The sequence below is a fragment of the Carassius carassius genome, chromosome 17, assembly GCF_963082965.1.
Source record: "Carassius carassius chromosome 17, fCarCar2.1, whole genome shotgun sequence".
NCBI classification, from domain to species: Eukaryota; Metazoa; Chordata; class Actinopteri; order Cypriniformes; family Cyprinidae; genus Carassius; species Carassius carassius.
Window position 1 is genome coordinate 9,988,161 of NC_081771.1, and position 22,054 is coordinate 10,010,214.

Below are 22,054 nucleotides of genomic sequence, written 5' to 3' on the forward strand. Positions count from 1 at the left end.
TAAGTCTGTGTGTTTGCATATTTTGAACACCTTGATTTGATTGATTTTCTTTTAACTGCTTGGTAGGTCTTCAGCCGCCAAACTCTAATATTGTTCACTTTTCTTGCATCTCTCCTGGTTTCCTCAGGTCAGCAAGGCTGCTTGCATTCTCACAACTCAGGTTTTAACGAAGATTCTCAGATCTAAAGAAGCAGCAGCTACAGTCAACATAAAAACATGGCCCATCATAATAGACACGGGTAACACACACCAGTCAATTTCAATACAGTTGCTGTGCACAACATACTTTGCTTGTATAATAATTATTTCAAGTCATGTGACATGATATTATATGATATATGATATGATACGATACAATATATTATATGAGAATTGAACATATACTCTCTATCAGGATTTGCTCTTTCATTGAAACAACTTTTGGGTTTTGTGTAATAATAGACTCATCACCACAATACAGTCAATTTAAGCACTTACAAGTCTCCATGTTACAAAAAATAACAACATAAACTTCCCACCCAGTAACATGCATAGCAAGCTAGCTTGGAATTAAACATTAGGCTAAAAACTTAGAAACTTACATGTTCATGATTTTCCCCAGATGACTTGCCTCGCAAACGACCTCCCACAATCTACAAACCACCCAATGCTGAGATGATCGCCTATCTGGATTTCAGTGTCTCAACCACAGGCATGCTGACAGGAGTGAAGGTGAGAGATCTTCATAAGATATTCATAGTTATCTTTAGCAGGGTCATTGAATAACTGACCAATCGGAGACGTTTCAAATGGATGGGATGTTTGTTAATACACAGTGGTGTCCTTAAAACCTAAAACCACTATTGAAAATGTTTCTGTTTTGCAATTTTCTCTTTTGAAATCGCAAAAAAACATTTTATTTTAAAAATTATTTAATGATTTTCAGTGATATCTTAGACATTTTGGACCCCACTGTAGCAAATATCTCCCTTTTAGTTGTTCTGTACATTTGAGACTCCCCTCTCTGATTGGCTGTCAACCAGATCTCTCATGCGGCGGTGAGCGCTCTCTGTCGCTCTATAAAGCTGCAGTGTGAGCTGTACTCCTCTCGCCAGATCACCATCTGCCTCGACCCCTACTGTGGACTTGGTTTTGTGCTCTGGTGCCTTGCGAGGTAACAGATGGATACACACAAACAGTCACATACAAATGACTCATACTAACATAAAAATGGCTTTGTGTCATCTCATGCAATGGCTTGTTCTCTTCAGAATGGATATGAATATGTTTTGAAGGTATTATAAACCTGGTATGTGCCTGTGTTTTACAGTGTATATTCAGGTCATCAGTCCATTTTGATCCCTCCTTTGGAGCTGGAGAGCTCGCTGACCCTGTGGCTAGGCACGCTCAGTCAGTACCGCATCAGAGACACCTTCTGCTCCTATTCAGTCATGGAGCTCTGCACCAAGGGCCTAGGTGGACAGACAGACATGCTGAAGGTATGCTCACATTAATATTTACAACATTAAAGGCATAGTTCACCCAAAAATGACAATTCTACCATCAGTTGCTTACTCTTACTCCTGTATGGCTTTCCTTCATAGATCCATCGATTCAATAGATCCATTCAATCATGGATTCAAAAGATTCTTATTTTTATCACATGCTCTTCTAATGTTCTTCGTTTCCATCTGACTTCAGGCGCGTGGTGTGAACCTGTCATGTGTGAGGAGCTGTGTGGTGGTTGCTGAGGAGCGTCCACGCTTGGCTCTCACACATTCCTTCTCCAAGCTGTTCAAAGATCTTGGACTCTCCATGCGGGCTGTCAGCACTGCGTTTGGGTCGAGAGTTAACCTGGCCATATGCCTACAGGTACATTATCTGAACTCAGTAAATTGATTTTCCTTTGCACCTGCTGTAGGCAACGATATATACTCTTCTTACTGATCCATCATATCTATGTTACCAATAAATGCCCCTGTTAAAAAAAATAAAACAGCATATGCTGGTTAGGTATGGTTAGAGCATGGCTGATGGTTTGTGCTGGTTTAAGCTGGTCCTTTGCTGGTTTAAGCTGGGTTTTAGCTAGTGATGTGCTGGTCCTAAACTGGTCCTAAGCTACTAGCTCCTGCTTAGGATCAGCTTAAACCAGCTCATGACCAGCTAAGGACCAGCTCAAACCAGTAGCCATGCTTTAAAACATACCTAGCATATACTAATTTTTTAACAGGGGCTTGGTGGGAGGTTATGGATATGTGATGTTAATATTTGGTTTTCAGCTGATCTGTATGTTTGGTGGGTTTGTATTTTTCACAGGGTACCACAGGACCAGACCCCTCCACTGTTTATGTGGACATGAAGTCCCTCCGGCATGACCGGTAAGATAAGGACAAACACATATAAACACACACAAAACAAATAGTGTTTAAATACTAAAAGTTAAGCGTGAAATGTCACTTTCTGGCCAAACTGAATTGTGTTTGGTACCATTTTTCAGTAGTCAACAGTTTTTCACTGTTTCAAATGCAGAATTCTATCAAATATGAGACCGGGTTTTTTCAAATATGAAAAAAGTGTTGACATATGAAAAATATGTTTCTGTGTTGTAGGGTGAGGTTAGTAGAGCGAGGAGCACCACAGTCACTTCCTCTTGTGGAGTCTGGAACAGTAAGGACATTTCCACTGTTGGACCGTGCATAAATGAAATTGAAAATAGTGTTAATGCCTTTTCTCCCTCTTATAGATTCTTCCTGGTGTGAGGGTGATCATAGTCAATCCAGAAACTAGAGGACCACTAGGGGACTCTCACCTGGGAGAGGTGTGTTTAAATATGAGAATAATAATTGGGTGGTTTTTTTTTTAGCTTTGTGCTTTTTTTTGAAAATGAACAACCCTTTAACACACTTCCAATCATTCTAATATTATTTTATTTGTATACTAACAATTATAACGGAGTCATTTTTGGAATACAGTGATTCCTTCGTCTTGCTATGGCTGATTTTGAAATAGTAATAATAATAAAAAATAGTAATTTGGCTAATACTCTGAGAAATACACAGTTTAATTGGAAATAATACCTGGATTTTTTCTTTATCCAGTAATAAACTTCTTTCTTTCCTAGATTTGGGTAAACAGTCCCCACAATGCAACAGGATACTACACTATATACGGAGAGGAAAATCTGCAGGCTGACCACTTCAACACTAAGCTGAGTTTCGGAGATCCTCAAACACTCTGGGCCAGAACTGGATACCTGGGCTTTGTCAAGAGAACTGAACTCACAGACTCCAGTGGAGGTGAGAGAGAGAAATAAAAATGGATGAATTAAGTGCTCATGACAGATTGATGAGGGAGATATGTTATATGTGGAATGCTAAAGTCTGAAACCACTTTGAAGATCTTTTTTTTTTTATTCTCAGCAAAAAAGTTCTAGAATTGTAAAAAAATGCATAAAAATGTATGAATATATTCCTAGATTCTGAACTCTGTTTATGGGTCACTAATTAAAAAAAAACATGCATTCTTGTAAATCTGTTCTTGTTTGTTAGATCGTCATGACGCCCTGTTTGTGGTGGGCTCGCTGGATGAGACTTTAGAATTGAGAGGTTTGCGATATCATCCAATTGACATCGAGACCAGCGTATCACGTGCCCATCGCAGCATTGGTGAAAGGTAGAGTCCCAGCCTCACACTCTTTGCTTAATTTTCATTGTGACAATATATTGTCATGCTGTCCATTACCTTTTATTTGTTTTCTGCCTCCGCAGTGCTGTGTTCACCTGGACAAATCTGCTGGTGGTGGTGGCTGAACTCTGCGGATCCGAGCAGGATGCTTTAGACCTGGTTCCTCTGGTAACCAATGTTGTTTTAGAGGAGCACCATCTGATTGTGGGTGTAGTGGTTATCGTTGACCCAGGGGTCATTCCCATAAACTCCAGAGGAGAAAAGCAACGAATGCACTTGAGAGACTCCTTCCTGGCAGATCAGCTGGACCCCATATACGTAGCGTACAACATGTGATTTGAGTCATGGGCGATACAAAGGCTTAACAGAAAGGTGCTATGGAGCCTGGCCTCACAACTGGGATTGGGTTCTTATACAGACAGACTTGGCCCTGTTTTTTCAGGGATAAGGTGTTATTGAACAAAAATTACAAATGTGTGAGATTACTGTCTTGGAGAAGGGATATTATAATAGAATTTCCCTTTTGCTCACTTCCTTCTCCCCCAGAACAAAATTCTACTTACTGTCTGTCCAGTTCTTGGTCATGATTTAAATCTACTTGAATTACATAGCTGTTTTTTTCTACTCAAATGCATTCCTATTCTAGTACTGTCTAGCTAGTAATTTTCTTTTAATTAAAATGATCTTAAAGCCTCAGTTTGTAAGTTTTCACCTGGGTTGTTCGATTCCAGAATAGATGATTCCGTTTCCAAGTTTTTGGAATAAATGGAATCGATTCCAGGAGTCAATTCTCAAAATTAGTATAAAGGGAGACAAAGTGAATTCTTAAAAATTGCAATATAAACTGTTATTTATATGATTATTATTACTAGAATGAATGATAGGAGGTCTTGATGGATGGATGAGCTACAAAAGACAGGAGTCAAGGAATTATGTAGATTTAGCAATACATATTCTGTATCTTAAAATAGTGTGGTTAGAACTCTTTTGGGATGTGTATTTGTGTGCTAATCAAGTTCATGAACAGACAAGGACATCATGCCTCTGAATCCCAACAGCAAAGAATGGAAGATTAGTTTCTTTTAGGATATATTATTAAATGATTCTGAATATATACACAGAATTGATCTGCAACCCAGCTTATTAATGGTGCTGTGTGTTACAGGGCTTTAAATTTTTAACATTTTAGGACAGCATTGGAGTAATAGGGGTATTGATACTCCCCTGGTCATTTGTCATTCATCAGATGCTTTTGTCCAAAGCAGCTTTCAGTATACTTATGACACAGGGACAGTCCCTCCAGAGTAACCTGGGGTTAAGTGCCTTTCTCAAGGGCATTATCGATTATAGGACATTTCTTTAACACTCTGGTTCATAGAATGCCCTTACCCAGGTTAAACCCACAGTATCATCCACCACCATTTTGGTTAACACACAAATGTGCTGCAGTGACTGCAGCCTTCAGCTCATTTTGCTGCCTGTTCTGAAACCATTAAGCATTTAAAATCTTACCACTGGGGCTTTAACTAAATTTCAGATATGGAGCTATTATGGCTACAAACTTACATATTTGTTTTAGTTCTACAGTACACAATCTATAGATGTACTAGAAAAATTGCAATGCAATACCCGAAAGTTTATAATCTTTTTTTAGTTTGCAATTTCTGAAGTTCTGAAAAACTTAATTCCCTCAACTCCATAAGTTCAGCATGAGGATAATCATCCCTATTATTATTATTTTTTATCCTTTATGCACTTTATTAGATAAATGCAGCTACATTCTGTAACATGTATTATTAATATCTGTCAACAAGGGCATATGTGTAGTATTATATAAATACGTGCTTTACTGAGTAGCATATGACTTGCACAAAAATGCGCAGGCAGATAAAAAAAACTAATTTTTGGGGCGTAATGCCCAGTCTAACCTCAGTACCTACATTTACAAATCACACATTCCTTGAGTTTACTTCTCAACATAAAACAGTAAGACAAGAATATTCACCAACTGCAAACCTCATCATCACACACACCAAGCCCAAACCAAACACCAAATGAGTTACGTACAGCTCTGTTTTTGCTCTCATTTAAAGGTGCTTATACACATCAGGACAAGCCATTTAAACCTCTGAATGGCAAAAAGGAATTCAGGCATCTGTACAATAAAATAAAACAACTGTAAAATAACACAACTCTGTACAAGCAAGCCCCTTGTGAACACCTAACTGTACAAAGGCATCGATTTTACATGTTTGGCAAAGGATCTTTAAAGGACAGTTGCTGTCTCCTGTACTATAGACATTTTTACTAGGAATGACTAACTTCTTGTAAAATTATTGCTTGTGTACAGATGTGAAATTCTACTGTACTGTAAGTTAGTTGCTGTATTCTGTCAGATTTTTGGATTAATATTAACTACTGTCATTTACATCCCTTCGTAGCTGAGCGGGGGTCTAAAGTTAAAGACTTCTTGTAAATAGCTCGCTCTGTTTCTGTTTTTTCTTTTCTGGTTGATCAGAAATGTGATGGGTTGAAGTCTTTCTGTCATGCATTTCTATTTAGAATTCAGATTCAGAACTCTTACGGTATGTACAAGTCTTTAAGATGTAAGCATGATAAAGTCAAGCACTGTGGGGGCTTGAAAGACTATTTTCAGAGTCCTTACACAACTGATCACTACAGTATGTTAGTCTGACCTCATTCTGGGGTTGTACTGTATATGTATGCTTATGGTCACTGCGTTGAAAGGTCATTTGCTTGCTGATGAGTTCCACGATACCTTTTCCTGTCATGAAATGTATTCTCTCATTCTCACTGTCGTTAATGGCATCAGAGCTGAGCTTATTTTGATGAAAGCACAAGCGAGTGAATTAGCTTTTTACATGGGGAATTCAGGGAAATAGTGCTTTCCAGGATGAAGAGGATATTCATTTATAAATATTCACTTTCATGTTTTGCAATGATTATGTTCTTTAAATAAAAATAATTTATTTGTCATTTAGTGTTAACAAGTGTTAACCAAGTCTTGGACAAGAAACAAAACAAAGAAGAAAATTATCATTTAATTGATAATCTGTTATGCCAGCTGAGTGCTGGATCCAAAATAAATGTTTCACACACTATGCAACCAGATGCAGTTACAAAGGACACATCCGGTAAAGCAACGTGCACACTTCACCACAAATAAAATACAGATTATTTTCTAGCTATAAAGTGGGAACATGCAACTGTAACTTGACTTTTGTTGTTTAGACAATGCATATAACTTTTTTGTGTTGATTATAACTTTGTTCAATTCTCATAGCATTTTAAATTACAAGATTAAGAGATCACATTGCAATTAAACGAATGTGATACAATCAATTTTTAGTCATTCATGGATATAAATGAAAGTGTTGATTATGCAAGCAAGCATTTTCGTGTTCGTTCACATCTTTCTTTTTTGTACATTGGTTATTGTAACTGTTTTATACTCCAATGAAAACCACGAAAAAATAATAAAAGGCTTTTATTTTGCATCTCTGAAGTTTTTTATTTCATAACTGCATCTATCTATTATCTATCTATCTATCTATCTATCTATCTATCTATCTATCTATCTATCTATCTATCTATCTATCTATCTATCTATATGGCTTTTTGGTGAAAGTGGCAGACACAATGCTTTAGTATCAATTTTAGATAACAGCAGTGTTATCTTTATTTTATTAAGGAATTAAAGTTTCAAACAGATTGAAAGCGTTAATAGCTGCCATGTACAGGTTCTTTTTAAACATGCAATATTAACATTAACTACCCCCCCCCCCCCCAAAATAAATAAATTAGTTAATTAAACAATAGTTGGGGTTGTATAACAGGAACATATATTGTTAAGAATTCCTGTTTGTGAATATAGTATTTGCAAAGCAGAATATAGAAATTCATAAAATTGTATTGTTTTCATTCATGCCCCTAGACCCCCCTACGTTTCAGTGATATTGACCAATCACAAAACTTAATACAGATTTACGTAACACGTCTTTCTAGAGGGCGGCGCTTATTGCGGCCTTTAGAAAAAAAACTCAAGCCATCTAGATTTTTCAATGGAAACCGCCCAGGTTTATTCTGTTCATTATTAAATAATTTACTTTACAAATTATATCTCGAATCCTGTCATCTCTATAGGCGTCGTTATTGTTCCCAGGAGCGGTTCAAAAGGATTGAAGGTAAGGCGTTGCTTTTGTTCTGTACTCTTCCTCCTCTGTCGCTGCAGTCATGGCGCCCGTCCGCTCGGTTGTAGCACTCGTTACGGGAAGGTGTTTTAATGGCTCCCCGTATCGCTGACGTCTGTTGACGCGGGCATCTGCGTGCCAGTGACTCGCTTGAAACTTTCTGCAGAGCACGACATAAAGTCGCCCACAGGCTTCACAACACACCGCAGCGGTTTGACTTCTTTCAAGATGTGCTTTTGATCAGGATCTCATGGGGGAATAAGACTTTAGGACGCTGAAACTGATTAAATATTTGCAACATCGCTAAAATTATCGTTTCTGGTGATGGAGTTTTTGTTTAGTGCAAACAAGCCCGCTTTTAAATACCCACTGAATCTGATGTATTTTAATAGATAATTCCTGAAATGAATACCTAGGCAGTTGCCTATTATTATTTAGTATGTTAACTTTAGCTGCTGTAGTTTATATATATATATATATATATATATATATATATATATATATATATATAAAATTTAAACGTGGACTTTTAACAGACATTATTATCGAAAATGTTTTGAATCAACAGGTCAGTATAGCTCGCAATTTTATCATGGCTTTATTAAAATAAAAATTATCCCGATATTGCTTGTTTTTTTTCGAGGACTGTGCGTATTTGATGGGCGTTATTTAGCATCCGGTTCTACTTGAAGTGCCGTTAATAACAACACTAAGCAGCTCCATCTGATTTACTACTACAGGAGGAGTTGTGTCTTCCATGTTAAAGCAGCCTTTATGTTATTTATTTCCATCACATTGTAACTTTATTTTCCAATTATTGTACTAACATGATTTTACTGGAGTCAAATCATAATTTAGGTTCAGAAATAATGTATAGAAAGCAACCCAGAAGGACAGTGTAAGTGTGTGTGGTGGAGCCGAAGGGACTGACTCAGGGTTGGGGTGAAATGGAAACTGTGACTAAATCAAGGCTTTTGACTGTTAGCCTAGGTTGACCACAGAACTATCTCAGCATGCACACGCATACACACACCGACCATCCTGTAAACACATAAAAACAGTCTGTATTCTTCAGCATTCTCATGTTTGCTGTCAGTCTGCAAAATTGTACATAGTTTTTCTGCCCTTGGTTCAAATTTGTTTGCCTTGAAAAAAATAAAATCAAATAAAATATTAACTTTACCAACTTTTTGAATTATTTATTTCATGTATATATTTTTACACACATTATATATATATATATATATATATATATATATATATATATATATATATATATATATATATATAGTTTTTTTTTTTTTTTTGAAATTCAAATAAATTTTTATTTTTATATATGAAATATTAAATGATCATTTCACCCAAAAATGAAAACTGGCCTGTGTTTTACTCGCCCTCAAGCGATCCTATGTGTATATGACTTTGTTCTTTCAGACAAATCCAATCAAAGTTATATTAAAAATTGTCCTGGCTTTTCTACGCTCTGTCATTGTAGTGGATGGGGATTTCTCTTCATAAAGCGTGCACATCCTTAATAAAATGATATAAAAGGGAATTTGTTTCCCTTTAACAATTAATTAAAAACATATTATTTATTACCAAACACTTTTTAACAGTTATTTGCAAGGTATTAAAATGTATGTTCATGATCAAATATGTAAGATATTTCAGAAATGTGAGGAAATTGTGATTGAAATTACTTGGAAATGAATATATTAAGTATAAAAATATACCTTTTTATTGATTAAAAAATTATAATTAAGACCAGCTCTAAATATAACTGGTTATAAATTGCTTGTTTAAAGTAATCTCTGTAAACAGTACATTCTAGTAATAACAGAACACGGCAATTAAAAAAATGTGGACACTCTGTATATAAGCACAGGTCATGGAAAGCATCACATCTACATTAAATACTGACCAAAATCTGTCTCATTGTTGATTTGCAGTGGCAATGGAGGAGGTCCAGCAGAATAACAGTAATGGCTCCGATCAAACTGTTGCCATCCCCACAACTATAACTGCCTCTCACATATCACAGATAGCACAGGTATTGTTCATGTGCACACATTTTCATGATGTATTTACATATACATGTTGTGTGACTGAGCATTTGTTTAAAAAAAAAGAGCACCAAAATTGCTTGTTTCATGTTATGATTATCACGTACAAAGATGTCTCTGGGTGGGAATCCAGTGACAGTGGTTCAGCTGCCCAGCGGTCAGTTCCAGGTTCAAAGTGTGATTCAGTCAGCACAGTCATCAGTTATCCAGTCTCCACCAGCACAAGCACAGGTAATGTGCAGACATGCATACAGTGATCTTAAATTTCCTGATCTTTAAAACTTCTGAATGCTTTTACTTCAGGTTGAAATCAATGACATGTTTCCCCTCCAGTTAAACAGTGTTTCCTATTAGGGCCAAGCATCTGACAGTGATGATTCTCAGGAATCAAGTGACAGTGGAGCATCTAACCAGAAATCAAGAGAGATCTTGGCTCGGCGCCCATCCTACAGGTAAAACAAGCCCTGGGGTCAGGGGCAAATAGTTTATGAGTCTGCTGAACCTCAACATTACATGGATTCTTTAATTACTTCTGAAGCTGGCATCCTAATAGCATTCATTTGCATAGTTTTTGAGAATCAGAGGGATTGCTCTTGCAGACCCCCTGACCACATGTAGCAAGTTTGAATTAATCAGAGCCAGTCAGTGAGGTGGACTCTCATGGCCTTGGCAGTAACCACAAGCAAACAGCTTTTCACACTGAAGAACTGGATCTGCTCCAAAATATTCCCTCAGTAAATACACAGCTCACAAATCTCATTATTCATGGTGATTGTGTAATCAAGCAGTTTCTCCGAAGCATGGTTCTCCGGTACTTTAATGACTATTAAAGTGAGAATGCGAAGAAAGAAGACATTTTTAAAGTCACCATTTAACCTCTTTTCTTCTAATGTGTTGTATATCTGAGTGAAATGGCTTCTCAAATTAGAAAAAAATTTAACTTGATTTTTTTTTTTCTGGAATTGATTGATATTGCAACATTCGCAAACAACAATATCGAGGTTTCCATCCAATCTATTTAGCACTTCAAAAAATTTAGCTGATGTAAATGCCATTTATCGATACAATGTCTCGTGTTGACATAATCTTTTTCCGTTTGACTTTACCGCAAATTATATATTGATAATTCAAACGTTGCAAAAAGGATCTTGGAAACACTTTGTCTAGAAAAGGGGCTTTAACTCAAATAAAAGTGTTGTCACATGACAGCATTGCTCACGCTAAAGCACCGTTTCCCTGTAGTTCAAAAGCGCATTAAATCATACTCGTATTGTTAAATGGATGAGTTACCTCTCAAATATACATATCTTAATTTAATGTTCTTTACTAAGTTGCTAGTTAAAATTGATTCATTTTGTTCTGAAGATCTTGTTTTAAGTGAATATTGGAACGATAAGTATAACATTTTAAATGTATTTGTTTAGGCTTGTTATATTTTTTTTCTTGTTTTGTTCTGAGTATACTGTTGTTCTGTTAAATTTAAAGGATTTCTTTTGAAACAATGTTTTTTCAATATGTTTGGTTGACTGTATTTTATTATGACCATGAACATGCTGCGTTAACGTGTTAACGCTTAACTGTGTGCAGGAGACACTGGCAAGATCAGTTGATTTTTTTATTATTTTTTCCTTATAAAAGTGGAAACAACCATCTGTAACAGCCTGCCTCCTTCATTTGTGGTCATATTAGAGTAAAACATTATTCAAAATTATTCTAAATATTTATTTTACTTGTGTAGATTCACAATTAAAACAAAACATGCTTTTGTAAAATAAAGGAAACAAACAGGATGCCGCTTTCTCAACCTTTTAATATATGCGTTTTACTACATTACTACTTAATGCAAACTGTGTAAAAAAATAACTGGTGGTCAGTGGAACAAAGCTTCATTTTGCCCCCCAGGTGGGCGTCACGAGTGTGACGTCTCGTGAAAAGTATCAATAGGCTGTATAATAAAGTTTAGTTTCAAATGGATGAAGAACAGGCCACTAGCTTATATAATTATGCAATATAGGAGATTATTGCCCAGCGTTAATGTTTTTGTTTGAAGTTCAAAAAATAAAAATAACACAATTTTCACAGATAAATCAGTAAATTCTTCTATAATTGTTCTATTTTCATGGTGACTTGAATGTAAAAAAAAAAAAAAAAAAATTCCCAATGATTATAGTGCTTTTATTGGATTTTTGTTCTTGTTTTGGAAATCTTTGACAAATCACTCCTTTTGCAGTCATCATTTACAGTTTTTAAATGCAGCATAAGTATTTTTTGTTTACATTTAACCACATCCTTAAAAAATTTTTTGACTTGTGTAGAAAACTAGATGAGCACAGAACTGCCTCTCAGACTGTGAGATGAGGCGGGCCAGAACCAGCATATTTCACCCATTGTTTAAAAAAGAAAATCTGTGTAGATTTTAGGTTTTTCTTCTGGATATTTTTGCGCTCCATTCCATGTGTCCTTAATTAAACACAAACACAATGTTAGTGAGAGGAAAGTAAAAATCTAAATTTGCCAAACCCCAGGCACATCTCTTGCACAAAACCAAGTTTAGGCACACACAAAAACTTTCTGTTCCTTTTTGTGTTTCAGGAAGATTCTAAATGATCTATCAGCTGAGGAAGTGGTGACTCAGAATGAGGGAGAAGAGGAAAGCTCAACCTCCTCTGCCATAACAAGCGTTTCACTCCCTACCCCGATCTACCAGACAAGCACTGGGCAATATAGTAAGCCAAGCCAGCATGTTATTTGAATACATTGGGGTTTTGTGCTGTACGGAATGCATCATGTGGTAACTTCCTATGTATTCTGCAACAGAAATGAAGCAAATGGTTGCCTAAGCTGCAGTTTGTTGTTTATACAAACTTGATTTTTCTTATTATATTACAGCATGAACTAGAGCACGGTTGCATACTATTATACCAAAAACCATCCATCAGAGTTTTGTTTGCACCTTTGCAGTTGCGATTTCATCCAATGGCTCTCTGCAGTTGGCGAGTGCTGGTTCAGAGGGTGTGCAAGGCCTGCAGACTCTCACCATGACCAACTCGAACCCAAACCAGCCAACTATCCTGCAATACGCTCAGACTGCCGACGGACAACAGATTCTGCTGCCTAGTAACCAAGTGGTGCTCCAAGGTTGGCACACAAAGGCAAATTGGCCTTTTCATTTGGCAGTCAGCTGGGATTGTTGCTTTAGTAGATGTTGGACACAATCTGGCTGTGATACTGTGTTATAGGTGCAGGGGGAGAAATGCAAGCTTATCAGATCCGCTCTTCTTCCTCCTCGCTGCCTCAGACCGTCGTCATGACATCACCTGTTATCAGCTCTCAGGGCAAAAGCGATGACCCGCAAATGAAGAGAGAGATACGCCTGGCGAAGAACAGGTGGGTGTATTTAAGAGAAAGAGGATTGGTCTGTTTAGCGAGATGAACATGTTTGGTGATGTATAATATCCTGTGGTTGTTTTCATATGGGTCGTTTTTATTGCATTTTAAGCCTAACTGCATTTTTTGTGTAATTGCAAATCTCTGTGTTCAGGGAGGCAGCCAGAGAGTGCCGCAGAAAGAAAAAGGAGTATGTGAAATGTTTGGAGAACCGTGTGGCTGTCCTGGAGAATCAGAACAAGACTCTTATCGAGGAGCTCAAGACATTAAAAGACCTGTACTGTGTTAAAACTGGCTAATGGGACATCCATCCAATCATGCTAATGGGACTTTGCTGGCAGACCTGTCTGCCTACGGGCTTATAGAAACACAGACACAGGGACTTTTTTTTGGCATGGGGGATGCATTTAATCCTCATGTCAAATGTCAAGTTTTTATACAACTCATTTTTAACTAATAGCCTAAGAACGATTTACCAGAAACAACAGCAACTGTTATGCTTTTCAGGATAGATGGAAAGAGGGATATGCTTTTCCATTACCACATATTTTTATTTGTAGTCAACAGATGTCTATATTTGTGTATGTTATCTTGTGCTAGCATTGGCACGTCTACACTGGGAGATCTCGCTTTATTTTTGATGCATTTGGTTTCCAGGGTATATTGAATGTTAATTTTATTTGAAGCGCTAGCTGACTTTTGATATATCCAGATAGATAGGTATTTTTACACCTTGTCTCAGATGCGCTTGTATGTATGAAAATTGTGATGCGATTGTATTTTTCATGAAGTCATGCAGCTGTGTTCTTTGCATTCTTGCTGTTTTCCCCTTCTTAGGAAGCTCTGGTATTCTTATCCCCATTCCGTGTTTTATTTGAATGAGTTTTAGGGAGAGGTTTTCTACAGAGACTGAGCAGAATTTAAGGTGAGGACTTTCAGCTTTATTATTATAGGTAACATTTAACAGTGGTAAGCCGATTTAAGCCTTATTCTGGATTGATATACTAATATTATAGAAACCCATGTCCTTTGTAGTCAAGGTCATTGTTATAAGTCTGATTGGTCTTCAAGCCATATACACACTTGGGTTGGAACCGTTGTTGGTTTTAGCTGAGTAATAGACCCGAGGCTTACCACTGTTTATAAGTCAAGCTGTTACAAGACAATCGAATCAGGGAGTATACGATTAAAAAACAAAAAAAAAAACCTGATGTCACTTGTTTTTCCTAAAGTGAATCTAAATAAATATTTTTCAAACCTTAGTTTTTCTCCCTTTCAGTTTCAGTGTTGTTTTGTCACTTGATTTGTGGCTCAGAGACCCTTGGAAAAACTCCACTCAGTATATTTGTGAAAACATAATAAAATAATTATAGCTTCTTTTTAATTTATAATTTAAAGATTAATTTCCAGGCTTTGGAGAAGTACAAAAACAATACAAAGTCTAAGAAATTTATGTAGTGGAAAAACTGTTTAACTTTAATCACCTATACATACATATGTTAGAAAGGAAGCATCTTGATTTAAATTTGGAGAATACAAGATGGTCTTTCTGAGTATATAGCTAATGCCGAAGTATTATAACAAGTATGGAAGTAGAAGAGAAAAAGTATTGAGGTATGCCTAATTTCTTAATGGGTTCATCGAAAAACCAAAATTTTGTTATTAATAACTCACCCTCATGTTGTTTCAAACCCGTAAGACCTCCGTTTATCTTTGGAACACAGTTTAAGATATTTTAGATTTAGTCCGAGAGCTCTCAGTCCCTCCATTGAAGCTGTGTGTACGGTATACTGTCCATGTCCAGAAAGGTAAGAAAAACATCATCAAAGTAGTCCATGTGACATCAGAGGGTCAGTTAGAATTTTTTGAAGCATCGAAAATACATTTTGGTCCAAAAATAGCACAAACTACGACTTTATTCAGCATGGTCTTCTCTTCCGTGTCTGTTGTGAGAGAGTTCAAAACAAAGCAGTTTGTCATATCCAGTTCGCGTACGAATCATTCGATGTAACCAGATCTTTTTGAACCAGTTCAACTGAATCGTTTTAAACGGTTTGTGTCTCCAATACGCATTAATCCACAAATGACTTAAGCTGTTAACTTTTTTAATGAGGCTGACACTCCCTCGGAGTTCAAATCAATATCCCAGAGTAATTCATTTACTCAAACACTACACTGACTGAACTGCTGTGAAGAGAGAACTGAAGATGAACACCGAGCGCCCCCCCCCCCCCCCAAAAAACAGTTGAACATTTTACCTCCCATTTCCATTTCCATTTTATTAAACTTAATTTAAAGTCCCTCTTTCCACAGCATGTCATAAGCCTTCTCTTCATCAAAAAAGGTTGCCAAAACAGATTCTTTGTTTACTTGTGCTTTACGTATCTCATTCTCCAGGCACACTACATGATCCATAGTTGTTCTTCCAATACGGAATCCACTCTGATATGGTGTGATCAACCCTCTGCTTTCTAATTTGTACACTGACCTTTTAGTAATCATCCTCTCCATGAGTTTACATAGCTTAGAAATTAATGCTATTGGTCTGTAGCTTTTGACATTCATTTTATCCTTTCCTGGTTTCTCTATAGGGACTATTACGGAGTTTTTCCACCCAGTAGGCCCAGTCCACCCAGTTTTCCTTGCTCCCAAATTTTGTTATATAAAACCAGTATCACATTTTTTGATCATATCCCATCTCTCCCTGGTGAGGTATTTTTTAACACCTATCAATGCTCTTTTTAGTTCAAACAGTGTGAAATCTGCATCTAGTGTGCTCTCCCCCATCACTTTTATCCCCAGCATATTTTTATTTTCTTCAATGATCCTCATTCTTATAAGTAGCTAGCTCTTCACTGGAGAGGTTATGTGAGCTATGTATCCTTACAAAGGATTTTGCAAGCATCTCAGCTTTTTCTCTACTGGTTAGTGCCTCAGTGCTATTATCTCTTAATACTGGTAGTGAAAAGTCCCTTCTTATGCCACCCATCTTTCTGATCATACCCCATATGTCATTCATTTTTATTCCTGTCTTGCAATATTACTACAAAAAATCTCTCCAATATTTCCCTTTAGATTCTCTTATAATTCTTTTGGCTTTAGCCTGTGCTCTTTTATACTCCAATAAATTATCAAATGAATGATTAGATTTAACAATCTTAAAGGCTTTATTCCTGTTTTTAACAGCCTCTCTACACTCATCAGACCACCATGGTACCATTTTCTTCTTCTTTGCTCCAGATGTTTTACCTATTTTTTCCTCTGCTGACTCATGTATTATGTTGATAATCATATCATTCAGCTCCTCAATGTCGTCACTCAAATTTGGCATGACTTCAATTAATTTGCTGCTTGTTTTAAAATTATACAGCCCCCAATTGGCCCTTCAAGGGATTTGATGAACAGAGAGATTGAAATCGCAGAATAACTTTAATTTCAGAACTTTGTTCTTCCTCTCCCTTTTCTCCATCAGATTCTCTCTGCTTTTGTTTAATTTTTTCCCCCCGATTCACTATCCTCCATTCTTCGTTGTTTGAATTTTCCTACCTCAATCTCATTTCCTTCATCCACCTCACTTCCTGCACCTCCCGGATCACACCTCATTCCTCCCAACTCATGCAAATCATCCAGTTGTTACAAATATACAATCAAAAATATTCCCTTTCAAGGGAACTTCGAACTGTGTCCTCTAGGGATCGCTATGGTGAAAGCCTCGTCGTGACATGTCTGAAGCATTCATTGAAAAAACACCACCAAGTTGGACGGCGACAGCCCCTGACGTCACTACCAGTGCGACTATAGATAAATAGGCGCCGGGAGAACACGTCATTCTGTTCTTTGTCTTCATTGACTGTTTTGTTTGAAGCGTACAGCGTTTAGGAGTGCATGTTTCTCATCAGAGGCTTTGGTCTGATACCTGCAGTTCACACGGCTCGCACACTGTGGTGTGTGTGTGTGTGTGTGTGTGTGCAGTGAAGAGCAAGCACAAGCCTTCAGCTCTGGAGGGAGTAGGATGCACTCTGCTGCACTCATTGTGATGCATTTGCGAGACTCTGAGGGGATGTATTTCACTATTTACCAGAGATTGTAACAACATTTGCATGAGTGCATTTGCATCTCACGGGAATAGCGATGCATATGAGGCAGCAGTTTTTGCTCATGCTTGATTTCTGTGGTAATCTAGTGAGTGGGCGGAGCGTGTTTACCTCCCGTGGGAGCTGAATGCATGCATCGCGTTGATAACATGGAAAGGATCTGACAGGAAATTTCCTTTTGCTTATGCTGCATTCCGGCTTAAAAAAAATGCTTAAAACAAAACATAAGAAAAATAATTATCATCCGCATCCACAGATTCCAGCATACTAGTTATGCCAACATCGAGGGGATGCGTGAGAATGGTTATGAGAAGTTGCCACCTGTTAAATAGACCTGCCATGCTATATCTCCATGGGGGAAGCATCTTCTCTTAAGATGTTAAGTCTATTAAGACTTCCTCCTTGCAAAGCAAACACTAGCAAAACGTTTAGAGGATGTGTGAATCCATGTCATCGTTATTTGATACCCGATGACACACACAATCTCTGCATTGGTTGTTTGGGCTAAGAGCACGCACCCATCGAGCCGGAAGTGGAGGTGGCTGTTGCGGGAATTTTCTTGTATATGCTGTCTCAGGTGATGCTCCCCTCATTAGAGGTTTGCAAATTTTTAGCATGCATCTCCTGTGCGGTTCGGCACCTCTGTGATGCTTAGGTAGCTTTAAGTACACACACTAAGCTCAGTGTACTTTATGAAAACCATATGGTGGTGAGTGTGCACGTTGAACAACTTGCACACTTTCTAAAATCTGCATAAGTGGTAAGTGTGCACACAAGACTTTGCGCACTTTCTGAAATTCTGTAAGGTAAGGGTTATGCGCTCAGCTTTATCCCTTTTCCTTGAGTTGGTTAGACCTGGGTTCCTTGGGCTCCACTCAGCCAGTGTGTCTTTACTTATACACTCCAAGCATCGCTTCCCTCAACATTAAGGGCTATTTGGGTGGTTCTCGTAGTAGTTTAGCAGTGCTCCCCTTTACCAAAAAATGGTCGCCTATGAGTGCGCTACTCTCTTCCTGAATTCTGAGTTCTCCTCTCATGTGAGATTGAGTTCTCTGTTCTTCCCCCCCAGAGCGGTCCAGCATTATTACCATAGATCGAGTTGAAGACTCATCAACATATTGTTTTGGGATGCACCATTCCATCTATGAGCTGCTCTATCAGAGTGCCACAAGAGCCCCCCACCCCCCTTAGAGCGGTTTTTAAAATCCATGTTATGGTAAGTGTGCACGTGAAGCCTTTGCGCACTTTCTGAAATCCACACTGTGGTAAGTTCACACACTAATATTCTGCGATCTTTCTAAAAATCCTATATGGTGAGGGTTTTGGGCGGTTGCTTCGTGCCCTTTCTTGAGTTGGTAAAAGCCCCGTTCATCTTGGGCGCCGCTCCACCTATGTATCCTCAGATACCTATCTAAACAGGGTGTTGCTACTAAGGATCTGTTGAGACAGTTCTTTCAGCAAGCTTATGCAAGAGCAAGCGGTAGCCCCTGTGTGACAGGCAAGACTTATAATGCACTGAAAACTTGGTGTACAAGTGAGCGATTTCAAATGTCGGGCTAATCTTGCTATTAGTCGACTCCACATGCTTTCCAATATTCACATGGCATCTAACCAATCAACATAATTGATTCATATGATCCAATCAAGACAGAACTTTGGTTGCCATTATCAGTCTCTCTCTTTTTTTTTCCACTGATATTGATATTTACACAACTATGATGACTTCCACTAGTGAGAAACCTGGCAACGGTCGATTTATCTTAATAATAGAGTTTTTGTCTGCTGAAAGTTTTTCCTCAGAAAGACATGTCATCAGCTGGGGATATTTGCATTTGACAAGATGATGATAGATAGATTGATAGATAGAAAATAGAACAATTTGATAGAACAATTGTTCTGTTTTCTAATTGATAACTTTTTTTCTTTTCTTTTTGTACCATCTGTTTAACAACAGGAACTTTAATAGTCAGAAGTATTGGGTAAAAAATATATGTCTGTAAAAATTTAAATGTGGAGAATGCAAAGTGGTCTTTTGAGTATTTATGCAATTTTAATTAATTACAAAAGTATTCAGTACAGTATGAAGTCAAAATGAAGATTTTTCCTAACCACGAGATGGCAGTATAGCTCGTTTATACAATAACCACAACAACACAAAAGCTGGCCTCTATTTATCTCTGAATGCCTTTTTATATAGATAAAAATATTATTATAATTTTTTTTTACCTGCTTGTATTTTTGTACATAATAGTAATGTTTTACAAACGGAATACTCATGCATCAAGATACAGTCATATAAAATATACAATTCAGTCTTGAGATTTTGCACATTAAACAATAACGTTCTATTTTATGGTTTAATACAAATTGGTCTTTCATACAAAAACATTTAAAAGTAGATGGTGAAATGATTTCTTTTTGAATGTAGGTTGTTGCTGTTTTTTTTTTTTTTTTTTATAATTGGCATCATTTGACTGCATAACCAACAATATGTGGTTTGATCATAAAAAACAGAGGAGCTTGGATGTGACGTAGCTGCAGGTCCGAGAATCCAGCTGCCTCAAGCAGCTTCCAAGTAGCACGGGTTGTCTCACAGCCATCACCGAAATAATACCTGACAAACACACAAGTAAAGCATAGACTTTCTTATTCTACAGTGGTCAATGGTCATATTGTTACAAGTATTCCAACAGTATGTAAAATGTTAAGAGTATGGTTTCAAAGTAAAAAGAAAGAAAAAAAAAAAAAAAGGTTTGGTTATGTGTGGGTGATTGCATATATTTTTGCTATATTTACGCAGGCATTTTACCAACTTATATTTTTTCAAAGCTATAACATAGTCTTTTAGCTTTATGTTTGCAGAAATATAAGAAATTTACCATAATTTTATTTACTTCAGCTTTATATAAATAACTATTATTATTATTATTATAAAAGTGATTAAAATTCAGTGGAGATTATAAGTAAAATATAATGGTGATTTTATAAATACTGTGTGCTTTTATATTACCAGAATGGTTGAAGAACATGTTGAAAAAAGTAAATCCAGCTTGAGGGGTCAGACACCACATGTTCAAGGAAGAAAAATGCACCTCCCTGAAAATAAAGCAAAATTATATTTCTCAACCCATAATTGTGTATTTGAATATAGGTTATTTAGCTTAAAATTTTCCAGCATTTAAAAACAGCATCTGCCCTAGGAAGTCATCTGCCATCTGGGAAGTTGTGGCTTAGTGCAGGAAGTAGTGGCTTAGTGGTTAGAGAGTTTGACTCTTTACCCTAAGGTTGTGGGTTTGAATTTGGTTGCGTGTTCACTGTTGTGTGTGTGCACTTTGGATGGGTTAAATGCAGAGCACGAATTCTGAGTATGGGTCACCATAGTTGGCTGTATGTCACTTCACTTAAAACTAATGGGTTCATCGCAGTCTACGTGTAGTTACGTAATGCTGTTACCTTTCATTGTAAATAAACTTAATGTTATCAATAGTTACTCTCTGAGGCTTGGGAGTTATGAGAGACCATGAAATACCATCAAAATACTGGACTTCCTCCAGCTGAGCAATGACTGTCCTAAACTTACAGGCCTCAGAACTCTCTTTGCTTCTTGCAGAACCTTCTGCGTGTCCTGGACTGTGCACAGAACCAGCGTGCACACCACAACATCCATTGCGTTGCTCTCCACCGCCTTTAGATTCTCCCCCGACGCCACTATGAAGCTGTCATAAACGAGGTGGTCGTTCTTCGCCATGCTTTTCTCTAAGTACTTTTGGAAATGCGGGTTGGGTTCGATGCATGTGATCCTGCAGCCCGTCGGGTAATGCTCAAAGTTCGCCCCGGATCCGCAGCCCACCTCCAGGATGCGCAGAGAGCCTTTCGGGGGGAAGAATTTTTCCAGGTTTCGAAATAGTTCCCTTTTGTTTTCGTTCATTTTATCATTGTAGGAGAACGATAATTTATAGACGATTAAAGGAAAGACGCGTTTGTAAATCGACATAAGTCCAATCACCTCCGCAATTTGCAGAGGTAGAGTGAGGACTTTGACTAAAAAAGCGCAAGCGTTCATAAACCGCGTCATTTTTAGCGACAAACCTGGAGCACCAACAGCTGTATTTTGTAGACCAGAAGGGAATAGCTGTTGCGCGCACCTTGTGACATTGCTCAGGGTTGCCAGGTTTTCACAACAAGATCCACCCAGTTTCCACTCAGAACTCAACCGAAACTAACCGAATCTCGGTTCGGGGTGGATCCCCGGTAAAAAAAAAACCGCATATCGATTGGGTAAAAAACACGTTTTTGGTCGGGTTCCCCTCCCTGGTAAAATTCGCATTTTAGGTGCTAAATATCACGTTATTTGTGTCGCTTCAAACCGCGGACATGAAAAACAACCCGAGGCAACGGTATTAAAGTAGCCAAATTCCGCGGGAAAACCGCGGACTTGGCAACACTGCAACGCATGTGATCAGCATGTGACATACTCCAGACAGGCAGTACTCCACTCTGTCGACAGATGGCGTCCGTGTATAAATAATAGTAGTGGATCCTCCTTTCTTTTCCTCACTTAAAGTAACCCTCGAAGATATCCTAGAAAGTTTTTTATATTTTCATTAGAAAAAGAGTTTACACTTATACTTTGTAT

The 22,054-nt window shown here is 37.6% G+C and overlaps 3 protein-coding genes across 7 annotated transcripts in view; 2 read left to right on the plus strand and 1 right to left on the minus strand.

Moving 5' to 3' along the window:
- dip2bb (disco-interacting protein 2 homolog Bb) overlaps positions 1-7,181 on the plus strand; it is a 41,678-nt gene extending 34,497 nt beyond the window's left edge. For all 4 annotated transcript variants that reach the window (XM_059570810.1, XM_059570812.1, XM_059570811.1 and 1 more), the window contains 11 exons: positions 128-239; positions 602-711; positions 1,023-1,153; positions 1,310-1,478; positions 1,681-1,851; positions 2,296-2,357; positions 2,589-2,646; positions 2,723-2,797; positions 3,101-3,275; positions 3,528-3,651; positions 3,747-7,181. In XM_059570810.1, the coding sequence (XP_059426793.1) occupies positions 128-239; positions 602-711; positions 1,023-1,153; positions 1,310-1,478; positions 1,681-1,851; positions 2,296-2,357; positions 2,589-2,646; positions 2,723-2,797; positions 3,101-3,275; positions 3,528-3,651; positions 3,747-3,999 (1,440 nt within the window). In that variant the 3' untranslated portion in view covers positions 4,000-7,181. The remainder of the gene's footprint in view (positions 1-127; positions 240-601; positions 712-1,022; positions 1,154-1,309; positions 1,479-1,680; positions 1,852-2,295; positions 2,358-2,588; positions 2,647-2,722; positions 2,798-3,100; positions 3,276-3,527; positions 3,652-3,746) is intronic.
- A 515-nt stretch (positions 7,182-7,696) lies between these two features.
- atf1 (activating transcription factor 1) lies at positions 7,697-14,586 on the plus strand. 2 transcript variants are annotated; one of them, XM_059570814.1, is made up of 8 exons: positions 7,697-7,868; positions 9,824-9,924; positions 10,049-10,168; positions 10,292-10,389; positions 12,530-12,663; positions 12,899-13,075; positions 13,177-13,324; positions 13,479-14,586. In XM_059570814.1, the coding sequence occupies exons 2-8, from the start codon at positions 9,829-9,831 to the stop codon at positions 13,621-13,623; spliced, it is 918 nt and encodes a 305-aa protein (XP_059426797.1). In that variant the 5' UTR covers positions 7,697-7,868; positions 9,824-9,828; the 3' UTR covers positions 13,624-14,586. The 2 variants fall into 2 exon arrangements, with proteins under 2 accessions (XP_059426797.1, XP_059426798.1); XM_059570815.1 differs by lacking the exon at positions 7,697-7,868 and adding an exon at positions 7,910-8,085.
- Positions 14,587-19,847: 5,261 nt separating this feature from the next.
- On the minus strand, positions 19,848-21,803 carry LOC132160504 (N6-adenosine-methyltransferase TMT1A-like). Its single transcript, XM_059570176.1, has 3 exons — positions 20,999-21,803; positions 20,429-20,514; positions 19,848-20,032 (listed from the first exon to the last, which is right to left on the minus strand). Exons 1-3 carry the CDS (start codon positions 21,491-21,493, stop codon positions 19,885-19,887), a joined length of 729 nt encoding a protein of 242 aa, XP_059426159.1. The 5' UTR covers positions 21,494-21,803; the 3' UTR covers positions 19,848-19,884.
- Between the last annotated feature and the right edge of the window lie 251 nt (positions 21,804-22,054).

Excerpts from the sequence above, each read along its gene's own strand:
- atf1 (XM_059570814.1), top strand. The coding sequence starts at position 9,829 with ATGGAGGAGGTCCAGCAGAATAACAGTAATGGCTCCGATCAAACTGTT. Across the intron at positions 10,390-12,529 it reads GCTCGGCGCCCATCCTACAG|GAAGATTCTAAATGATCTAT; the intron begins GTAAAACAAGCC and ends TTTGTGTTTCAG. Across the intron at positions 13,076-13,176 it reads TAACCAAGTGGTGCTCCAAG|GTGCAGGGGGAGAAATGCAA; the intron begins GTTGGCACACAA and ends ACTGTGTTATAG.
- LOC132160504 (XM_059570176.1), bottom strand. The coding sequence starts at position 21,493 with ATGACGCGGTTTATGAACGCTTGCGCTTTTTTAGTCAAAGTCCTCACT. Across the intron at positions 20,515-20,998 it reads CAAAGAGAGTTCTGAGGCCT|GGAGGTGCATTTTTCTTCCT; the intron begins GTAAGTTTAGGA and ends CTTTATTTTCAG. Across the intron at positions 20,033-20,428 it reads CATGTTCTTCAACCATTCTG|GTATTATTTCGGTGATGGCT; the intron begins GTAATATAAAAG and ends TGTGTTTGTCAG.